This window comes from Stigmatopora argus, chromosome 10 (assembly GCF_051989625.1).
Source record: "Stigmatopora argus isolate UIUO_Sarg chromosome 10, RoL_Sarg_1.0, whole genome shotgun sequence".
NCBI lineage: Eukaryota > Metazoa > Chordata > Actinopteri > Syngnathiformes > Syngnathidae > Stigmatopora > Stigmatopora argus.
Window position 1 is genome coordinate 989,930 of NC_135396.1, and position 11,534 is coordinate 1,001,463.

Consider the following 11,534-nt stretch of genomic DNA (forward strand, 5'->3'; position numbering starts at 1 on the left):
TAATATTTAGATTTTTTTTAAATAAATTGATTAAAAGAACTGGATTAAAAGCCCTGAATATTCCGTTTTTTATTGATCTAAAACAATGTTTATTTTAGCTTTTTTGATATATATTTTTAGATTTTACTAAATGATTTTTGAACTAAAAACACAGAAAAAATGGATTAAAAGTGACAATGATTGATTTAAAAGGGGGAAAATCAGGAAATTTAATATACATCTATATTCTTCATTTGAATTTGATCCTAAAACAGAAAGTCGGCACTCATCATTGACTTTCCCGGGCCACACAAAATGATGCGGCGGGCCCGATTTGGCCCCCGGGCCGCCACTTTGACACATGTATCATGATTCCTTACATCTGGGGTGTCCCAAAAAATCCCCCCAAAAACCTTATTGTTGCCGATAGACGTCCAATCCAGTTAAATTAAATTGGACGTCTGGACGTGATGACTCAACTTACCTGTTTACCACTTTCATTTGTTAACATGTATCCCCAAAAATATTGTTTTTTTTCCTTAAAATACTATTATTAATATTATTCTCTATTCATTCTTATTGTTCCTAAAATGACAAACAAAGGATTAAAAGATAGGGAATCTTTTGATCCATCTTTCTAAAAACTAAAGTTCTAAAAACATTTTCTAAAAAGGTTTTCTCTAAAAAAATATTTTGATAAAAATCTGTAATTTAGCTTAACACATCAATAAAAATGAATGTTTACTCATTTTTCCTTTCAATTTTCCATGTAAATGGTTATAAATATTGTTTTCCTCTTTTTAACTAAAAACAAATGATTGAAATATTGGATTTTTCCCACTTGAAAAAATTATTCATTAAGAAAACAAAATATGAAGAGAATATTTGCTATTAAGAGGCCAAAAAAGGACTTTTAATGGCCATAAAGGAGCCTATCAGAAAAGCGTTCATTAGTTTTGCTCCTTTTATAAGATATGGATGTGCTCTATTTCAAAATGATTTGGAATGAATGAAGAAGGAGAGAAAGTGGGTGAAGCGGCTCTGGCAGGGATATTCGCACGTGACTTAACACGTTCTGGGCCAAGTGGGCAAAAATTCCCACACCTCCGTAATCTTGTTATAATTCTCCCCAGACAAGTCGAAGCTGTTGCGGCTGCCAAAAGCCATATTTTCATCACTCTGGGCTACACGGAGTCGACGTTCATTGGCGTGCCGATACGCGCTGCCGTGGCGGGTCCGATCGACGGGGGTGCTTGAAGATCAAAGTGGAATGGAAAGACGAAATATGGCGCGGCGGCGTACCTCTTGCATTGTTAGCAAATAGTTGAGGATGCTCTGCAATTCGTCTTCTTTCACACCTCGGTCCTGAAAAGAAGATTAAAAAAAAGATACAGTAATCTCTTGATTATCACGTCTTTTTTATTTTTCATAAAGTTCATAAAAATGTGAAAATATATGTATTTATTAATTTATTTCTATATTTATTAATTTATTTCTATATTTATTAATTTATTTCTATATTTATTAATTTATTTCTATATTATTTCTATATTTATTAATGCATTTCTATATTTATTTATTTATTTCTATATTTATTTATTTGTTTATTTATGTATTTATTTATTTATTTTTATATTTATTTATTTATTAATGTATTTCTATATTTATTTATTTATTTATTTATTTCTATATTAATTAATTAATTTATTTATATATTTATATATTAATTTATTTATATATGTATTTATTTATTATTTTATGTATTTATTTATTCATCAATTTATTTATTACCTATTTATTGATGTCTAAAATGTCTTTTGCTGTGTCTGTATTCTCACCTTCTTGCTACTGTGACAATGACATTTCCCAAATATGGGATGAACAAATATATCTAATCTAATCTGATATTCGAGGGATCACTGTATATACATGTAGAAGACACGAATGGAGAAAATTCTGACTATTTTACCTCATTTGATGTCAAAATATTGGCCAAAAATACAGAAATAAAACTTGCAGTTGGTTTCCTTATTAACTCATTGGCTGCCATTGGAGGCACCGTTATGACAGCAGGGGGCAAAAGAACCAATCGGAAATGTTCGTAACAATTGAATTATGAAGTTGCAAGCTAAATGAGCAACTAAATGCACGTCGGACCGGATGGGACGCCCCAGCGGGCCCACTTTCGGCCCACGGGCCGCACCTTTGTCACCACGTTTTGAAAGGCCGGGCTCGTCTGGTTTTTGGAGGCGGCTGCGAAATACCTTCAAGATGAGTTGCTTGAGGAAGAGAAGCATGAAAGCCCGCAGAGAGACCATTTCTTTCTGGGTCGGCCGTGGACCGTCTGTCGAGAAAATTCAGAAGACAGACAGACAGACAAAGAAAGAAAGAAAGAGGGGAAGAAAAAAAAGTGTTAGAGCACCAGAAGCGTCCTCTGTTTGTTTACGTCGCTGCTGTTCATTCTTATTTTATTCGCGCTTGCTTTTAATGATGCAAAGCCGGCGTTTGAAGTGGCTGTAATGAGCCGCCGATGCTCGGCGTGGGGAAGAAAGAGCAAAATATTTTACACCCCCATTTTCCTTCACCGGCCGTGATTAAAAAAAAGGGGGAAAAAAAGACAGGCGTGCGCATGAATTAATGCGCTGACATTGTCAAATTGGCTTGGAAAATAGAGCGGTAAAATACAGTCGAGGAGGCTGATTTGAAGAAAGATGCTTCGTTGATGGAAGAAAGAAAAAACACAATAGAAAAGTAACAAGGACAAACCAAATGTTATTTGCATAAGCTTTTGAGGGGCCCTGATTGGCTGTCATTGACTTTACATTGACGGCAAGAAAATATGAGCACAAATAGTTTTCATAACGCACCCGCACCAAATGATAATGTCATTTCCGGACTATAAATTGGTCATTTTTCATCGTTTGACTCTACCTGCGACTTAAGTCTTTTTTTCAGACATCCATGAAACCTATTTTATTTTTTTTAATTTGGTTGAACACCACAAGATAATCACTCATTACTTTAAAAAAATATTAAATGATAACAAGTGAGGATCATTTTTTGGACACATCTACCAAACCGGTGGATGAGTGGTTAGCATGTTGGCCTCACAGTTTTGTGGTCGAGGGTTCAATCCCAGGTAGGTCCTCATTGTGTGGAGTTTGCATGTTTTCCCAGACTTGCGTGGGTTTTCTCTGGGTACTCCAGTTTCCTACCCCCAAAACATGCATGATAACCTAATTGTATGCTAAATATTGCCTCAAGTGATTGGTTGTCTATCTCCTTGTGCCCTGCGATTGGTCCCCCGGCTGGTGCCCATAGTTGGGATCGGCTCCAGCACCCCCCGAGACCCATGTAAAGAAAAGCGTGAATGAATGAATCTACGAAAACTTTGATTTTCTTAACACTCTAAAACCAATCAGAAAAATGCAAATAAATTTACTAGCAAAGAGAGAGCAGAGCGCCCCATCTGGCCAAAAGCGGCACAGCGCCGACAAACAGTAATCAACGACTTGTCCGCCGTGGTTAATAGAGAAGGAAAAAAATGAAATTTTAAAAAAACGGGCGCTGTTACGGGAGTCTAACGCGGACGCGCCGATAAGCACGTTATTACCGTCCGCCGATGCGTGGGAGTTATTCGCAAGCAATTATGTTGAAGAGCTCTGGTTTCTCTCAGTGGCGGATTAGGGCGAGCTCACGGCGTCACCCAAGGGCACGGCCCGTTTATTGAAAAATGATTTATTTCCGCATGATAAAAGTGGCCGTCTCCGTGGCTGGCTAATGTACGCGAATGGAAATCCCCCCCTGGCGACGATAGGTCGCGATAGGGGTCATGTTTAGTCATTGGCGACCACTGACACCAACGGTCACCTTTTCAACGGCGGGTCGAGTTTTTCCTTTTGTTCATTTTCTGTACCGCTAATCCTCACAAGAGTCACAGGGGGGGTGCTGGAGCCATTCCCAGTTGACTTTGGGCACCGTGGATTGAGGGCACAAGGAGACAAAGAACCAGTCATGCTAGGAATAATTTGGCTCAGCAATTAGCCTAGCATGCATGTTTTTTTGGATGTGGGAGAAAAGCGACATACCCGGAGAAAACCCACAACACATACACACTCCGCACAGGAGAACCCACCTGGGCTCGAACCCTCAACTCCGAGACCATGAGGCCACTTTTTCTTTTCTATAAACCCTGAAATCATGCAAATCCACCAAAATAGACATCAAAATATGAAATTTTAATTAATATTATATTAGGTTTTCTTTGGGTACTCCCAAAAACATGGATGCTAGGCTAGCTAGCTGAACACTAATTTTTTAAATTCCCCTTGAGCTTTGAGTACGATTGGTTGTCCGACTCCTCGTGCCCTGCGATTGGCTGGCCGCCCACCTGGTGCCCGTAGCTCATTGGGATCGGTTGCAGCACCCCCCACGACCCTTGTGAGGATAAGCGGTTCAGTAAATGAATGAACGAATGATTGGCTGCCAATTTGAATGTGACGGATCGTCAATTCATTCGATAATCGCAATTTAATGACGACATACATATATACATATATATATATACACACATATATATATATATATATATATATATACACATATGTACATACATATATATATATACACATATGTACATACATATATATATATACACATAAATATATACATATATATACATATATATATATATACATATATATATATATACATACATATATATATATATACATATATACACATACATATATATATACATACATATATATATACATACATATACATACATACAAATATACATACATACATATACATACATATATATATATATACATACATACATATACATACATACATACATACATATATACATACATACATATATACATACATACACACATATATATATATTTGATTTATTGACATATTAATGAACATATTCATGTTGTTAATGAACTTATATATATATATATATATATATATATATATATATATATATATATACATATATATATATATATATATACATATATATATATATAAGTTCATTAACAACATGAATATGTTCATTAATATGTCAATAAATCAAACTTAAACTATTTGCCTTCATTTTTACTTCCAGTCTATACAGTCTGTTTTTTATTGGCCCTTTATAAGCCAAGTAAGTCTAGTTAAAATCATTTGACGGCCCTTTTTTTTTAAAGCACTCCAAAGGACTAAAAAGCTCATTTAGCAAGCAGCGAGTGTGTAGTCAGCATAACCCCAAGCGATAAAAGGTCAGCGCCATTATTAGCGGGGAATCAATTCCAAATAAAATAGGCCTTGACACATCCCTAGCACGCCCGCTGGGAATCCGTCTTCATCCGCTTAATTTAGTCCGAGAAATTAGCACGGAAGTGCGCTCTCCACAAAGGAAGAAAAGCCCTCTGGGCGGCACGACGAGAGCGAGGCGCGATCCGAATCAAAGTCGTCGCCGGCGGTGAGATGGCGTCACGGCGGGAAGCTGGCGTCTCCATCGGAAGGAGAGAAAAAAAAGTCGGCGTGCTAATAAAAAAGGCGAGAGAGGCAAAGTGACAATTGGAGGACGCCGTTGATTGGCGCTTAACAAAGACGAGTTTCTTTCAAGTGAGACTTACTGATGGGTGGGCCACGTTTCGAGGAGTCCGCTCGGCAAAAAACGTTCAATTATTGGCTGAAATTGACATCCGATTGCTTTCAACTACACAGATTGGACGTCAATGGCAGCCGACGACTTGATAGCTGTATCAACGCTCTTTTAACTTTTAGAATCTTGTGAAAGAGTATTAAAAAATGAAGACGATCCACACCGATCCATAACTGATGAAATTGTCCCCCCCAAAAATAAGTTAACGTAACGTATTACTATTGATCACAGTCATAGTGGGTTCCACGTCAATGGCAGCCAATGACTGAATACCTAAAAAAGCCGTTTTAAAAACAATCTTTTTAACCCGATAACAAATAAAAGTAGGATTTCAAATGCATCCTTCAATTTTTTCAGATTTTTCAGAAAGTTTGGATCCCCCTGCTGTGTGTAATGTATTTCTGCACTATAAGGCGCACCTAAAAAATGACCTACCGTATTTTCACGAATATAAGGCGCACCGCATTATAAGGCGCACCCTCAATGAATGACACATTTTAATTTTTTTCCATATATAAAGCACACTGGATTATAAGGCGCCCTGTCTATTTTAGAGAAAATTTAAGACTTTTAAGTGCGCCTTATAGTCGTGAAAATACAGTATTTTAAAAGGGTTTCCATACATATGGCGCACTGCATTATTAGGCGCAGTAGTAGTAAAAAAAGTGGGTTGCAATATGCATCCACTTGATCAGGGGTGTCAAGGGTGCGGCCTGCGGGCCAGAAGTGGACCGCTAGGGGACTCTTTTGGGTGCGCGTAAGAGTGCACAGTACTAAAAGTCTAGGCCACGCCTTCCACTCGAAATCAGTAAGAAAATGTGGACTCACCGAGACCCTTGGGTCCGATGCCGCTGGTTTGGGCCGGGTTGACGGCCCAGTAGTAGTACTTGAGCGCGTGCATCAGCTGGAGCGCCGCGCCACCACGCCGCACGGCGCCGTTGACGGCGTTCGTGCCGATGAATTCCGATGACAGGTACGTATACAAGGACAGTTGCAACTGTGGAGGGAAGAGGGTGTGTTCATATGCCAGTAGGAAATTAACAAATATATTTTTAAAAGATCTTATCGTTTATTTACAATTTCTTTTTAAACATAAAATGGGGAAAACACTGAATTTTTCATCTTTTCTTGCCAATTGATCAATTTTTACACATTTCAACTTAAGAAAAATATGTATTTAAAAAAAAAACTTTTTTTTCCATCAAAAAATATATGTATATTTTTTGATGGAAAAAAAAACCCATGGTTTTTTTAATACATATTTTTCTTAAGTTGAAATGAGTAAAAATTGATCAATTGACAAGAAAAGATGAAAAATTGAGTGTTTTCCCCATTTTATGTTTAAAAATAAATTGTAAATAAACGATAAGATTTTTTAAAAATATATTTGTTCATTTCCTACTGGAAATATGTATTTTAAAAAAGCGTTGGTTTTTTTCCATCAAAAAATATACATATATTTTTTTATGGGAAAAAAACAATGTTTTTTTTTAATACATATTTTTCTTAAGTTGAAATGAGTAAAAATTGATCAATTGACAAGAAAAGATGAAAAATTGAATGTTTTCCCCGTTTTGTTTAAAAAGAAATAGTAAATAAACGATAACATTTGCTATTAGGGACTCCAAAACAGAATTTGGAGAAATTTTAATGTCCACAAATGATTCATAAATCAATTAGTTATGGCATTATGAAGTGTAATTAGGACCCAAAAAAAGACTTTGACACGCCGAAAATGGAGAAAGATCTACGGAAATTTTTCCCAACTTGTGTCCTGGTGGACCGTGACGACGTTTTAATGGAGTGGCACTTGTGTCATTAGCGTAATCAGTATTAAATGCACTTTTCCTTCCCTTCGCTGATTGGTGTTGATTACATTGAGCCAAAAATCGATGTCATGAATTTCATTAGACATTTTACATTTGTGAACGGCAGACGATTTACAAAAGATTTCCCCCCTCATTTTCCGGCGCACGATTAGCCTCCGCGAGATACGCAGTGCGTACCAAAAGTAGCCTTTTTTTTGTTTACTTACTACAAACGTAGGCTGAATTTAAGCTTCTCCTGCGGGCCATATTGGATCATTTCTTCCTCATTTGCCGTGGGCCAACAAAAGCTGGGCTGTAGTTTAGACACTTTGTATTATTACTTTGTTATTCTATTGCATATTATATTAAATGATGTCATATTTCAGTATGATGTACACATTGTGCTGACAGCACAAAGAGGGAGTGATAATGTATAATGTAAAAGTGCTTAATATTTAAAAAACAACAACTATATTTTCTCTCTTTTACGCTTAAAAAAATGTTTGGATGTGAAAACAAAACCTGGCAGCTGAGTGGTTAGCACGTGGGCTTTAGAGCTCTAGGGTCCTGGGTTCGAATCCAGGTCAGCCCACCTGTGTAGAGTTCTTCCCAGGCCTGCGTGGGTTTTCTCTAGGTACTCCGGTTCCCTCCCACATTCCAAAGACATGCATGGTAGCCTGATTGGAAACTCTAAATTGCTCCTAGCTACAAGTGATTGGTTGTTTGTCTCCTTATGCCCTGCGATTGGCTGGCCACCAATTCAGGGTGTCCCCAAGGGTACACGGTCGATTGGTCGCCGGTCTTTTGGTCGCCCGTCTTTTGGTTGCCCGGAAGGCTATTGATAATTACCATTGAAATGGTTGCTCAAATTCCCTAAATACGAACTGTGAATGACTATTTAGTCATACTTAATGCTCTATTAATGATTGAGTTGTTTTACCTTGTTTTGTCGCCGCTCTTTTGGTCGTCGGTCTTTTGGTCACCCGTTGTTGCGGTCGGGGCGACCAAAAGACCGCGACCAAAAGACCGGCGTACAAAAGACGGCGACCAAAAGACCGGCGACCAAAAGACGGCGACCAAAAGACGGCGACCAAAGACCGGCGACCAATCGACCACACACGGTCGCCAAGTCAGCTGGGATAGGCTCCAGCACCCCCTGCGACCCTAGTGAGGATAAAACGGTTTAGAGAATGAGATGAGAGATGAGAACAAAACCTGAAAATTAAAAACCCCGAACCCCAAAAATAGAGAGATTGATTGCCCAAGCCTAATTCCCAATCAAAAAGAAGTCCGATCCAGTTACCGCACGTTTCATTTGTAGAGAAATGGAGAGAGAAATGTCTTTTCCCCCTCAAGATTTCCAAACATTTAACCATCGTGTCTGGATTTCCTGAGCGCAAAACACCGCCACGCCATCATTTCACATCAGGCCGCGTCCCGAGGGAAGGAGCGAGCGGCGTTCTGGGTAGCGAGTGCGCTAACCTACTTCATTACCTCACTCTTTCTCTCATTTTTTTCTGGCGCTCTACTTTGGAGGAGCGTCGGAGGCCAGCCTCCAGACAATTTCGCCTTCATTTCCCCTCATCTTTATTCACGCGGCGGTCCCGGCCGTCGCCGCTTTGGCGTTTTCGACGGACCGGGGGGCTGGCGCTCACCTTGGCGGGGGTGTGGATCCAGATGGCGGCGTTGAACAGGATGTGGTCGCAGAGCTGTTTGAGGAGCGGCGCCCCGTACGACAGAGTGTCCAGGTACTTGGCGAAGGACAGGAACTGCTCCAGGACCGACTTGTTGATGTGGACGCGGGACGACTGGGGAACCACAGAAGTCAAAAACGGTCAAAAAATTAAAATAAGAGGGACACCATTGGTTTCATGTAGTGACTATGGCTGCCATTGACACTGCCAGAAGTCCAAAAGAATCAAATAGCCTTTATAATTAATAGAATCAAATAATCTTTATAGTTTGTGTACCGGCGAAATCCGTCTTTTTTTCGTCCTAGGCTTGCCATACTTCCTTCCGTTTTAATTCGTATTTAAATAGTATTTCAATTTAAATATGTTGGCCTATTTCTGGCTAATTTAGAGTTATGTTTTTCCACTATTTACGCTATTTTGTCGAGGTTTTGTCCAAGCCATAAAAAAGAGCTTTCACTTTTGGGATTTTTTGCAATATTTTTTTGTAATAAAATGTCCTTTTTTTTAAAGGAAAAGTCATTTGATGTTATTGACAGTGACAGACATCCAATGTTTAAACTTAGACTTTAGATTTTGATGGAGAAAATTTGAGGCTGATTTCTGTGAGCAGTCGTGCCTTATTTAGTATTTACAGAAAATGTGTCAAAGTGGCGGCCCAGGGGCCAAATCTGGCCCGCCGCATCATTTTGTGTGGCCTGGGAAAGTCAATCATGAGTGCCGACTTTCGGTTTTAGGATCAAATTCAAATGAAGAGTATAGATGTATATTCAATTTCCTGATTTTGTCCCTTTTAAATCAATAATTGTCATTTTTTAATCCATTTTTTTCCGTGTTTTTTGTTCAAAAATCATTTTGTAAAATTTAAAAATATATTTAAAAAGCTAAAATAAACATTGTTTTAGATCTATAAAAAACTGAATATTCTGGGCTTTAATCCATTTATTAAAAAAAATCTAAATATTATATCTAAAATGGTCTGGCCCACGTGAAATCAATAATAATAATAATCGGACATGACATGTCAAGTTGACATTAAAGCAGCCGGCATCCCAGTGAAAAGAAATTGGACGTCTAGCACCGTAAATGGCGGTAAAATATCAGAATTTATCCCCACTATTCCTAATTGGAATGAAATGGTCTTAGTGAGCAATTAGTGCGGCAAACAAAAACAAACTGGCTGTCAATATATTTATAGTCGCAAGTTAAAAACGCTCTAGATACGTATAAGTTTATTTGATTGTTTGTTTATTTGATTGCTTCCTGCAAATGAAGCAATTCCCCTGCCAAGTCAACGCCGGTTGTCATGACAACCCTAACCCCCCCCCCCCCCCCCCCCCCCAAAAAAAGGGGCTCCAACAAGGCAAGAGGCTCATTTATGACTCCAATTTAGCCTCACAACAAAAGCGAAAAAAAAAAGTGCCAGCGTACGTCAAGGCGCCGACGGGCAGCACTTAAAATGGCGTCAGGTAATGAATCACTCCGGAAAAAGTTCACTGGCGGGCCACTTTTAATTGACACGTCGCCGCCGTAAAAGTTTGACTTTGCCTGCGATGCTGACACCTGTTCTCTGCCCTGTTGGGGATCTGGCAACGCCGCGACAGGAGATAAATGAGGTAAAGGTGGCGCTTTAATCATATCGTGAACAGATGGAGCTCGACGTCGGGGCGCCAAACATGGCGAGGTGTCGCCGGAGAAGAATACGGGGGGGAAAGGCCACGTCCTTAATTTTCTTGCCGAGTGACAAAACGCGGGGATTTTTGGGGGAGAATGAAAAGGTTTTGTTACCTTTTCCAGCAAGTGGCCAATGACCAGGAAGCCTTTTCCTCCCAGCATCTGCTCTTGCATGGCCACGGAGCTCTTCAGGAGCTCCACCAGGAACTCCAACAAGGTCGTGCTGAAAAAAGGAGGAGAGAAAGTTAGCTAGGTTTGAGGGATTTTTTCAAATGATGGACACAAAGAAGAAAGATGGGTCTTCTAGGTTTAGTTAAGACACGTGTCAAAGTGGCGGGGTTGGGGCCAAATCTGGCCCGCCGCATCATTTTGTGTGGCCCGGGAAAGTCAATCGTGAGTGCCGACTTTCTGTTTTAGGATCAAATTCAAATGAAGAGTATAGATGTATATTACATTTCTTGATTTTCCCCCTTTTAAATCAATAATTGACATTTTTTTAATCCGTTCTTTCTGTTTTTAGTTCAAAAATCATTTTTTTAAATCTAAAAATATATTTAAAAAAAGCTAAAATAAACATTTTTTTAGATCTATAAAAAATGAATATTCAGGGATTTTAATCCAGTTATTTTAATCAATTTATTAAAAAAAATCGGAATATTATATCTAAAATGGTCCATGAAATCAAGTTGACGTTAAAGCGGCCCGCGAACCAATCGG

General features: G+C 38.8%; 1 protein-coding gene across 1 annotated transcript in view; it reads right to left on the reverse strand.

The window, feature by feature from the left end:
- Positions 1 to 11,038, reverse strand: part of LOC144083292 (neurobeachin-like) — a 120,616-nt gene extending 109,578 nt beyond the window's left edge. Inside the window, exons 1-5 of the mRNA XM_077611004.1 lie at positions 10,932 to 11,038; positions 9,108 to 9,260; positions 6,473 to 6,641; positions 2,244 to 2,323; positions 1,282 to 1,344 (exon numbers count right to left, since the gene is read on the reverse strand). Coding sequence (XP_077467130.1) covers positions 1,282 to 1,344; positions 2,244 to 2,323; positions 6,473 to 6,641; positions 9,108 to 9,260; positions 10,932 to 10,991 — 525 coding nt within the window. The 5' untranslated portion in view covers positions 10,992 to 11,038. The remainder of the gene's footprint in view (positions 1 to 1,281; positions 1,345 to 2,243; positions 2,324 to 6,472; positions 6,642 to 9,107; positions 9,261 to 10,931) is intronic.
- Between the last annotated feature and the right edge of the window lie 496 nt (positions 11,039 to 11,534).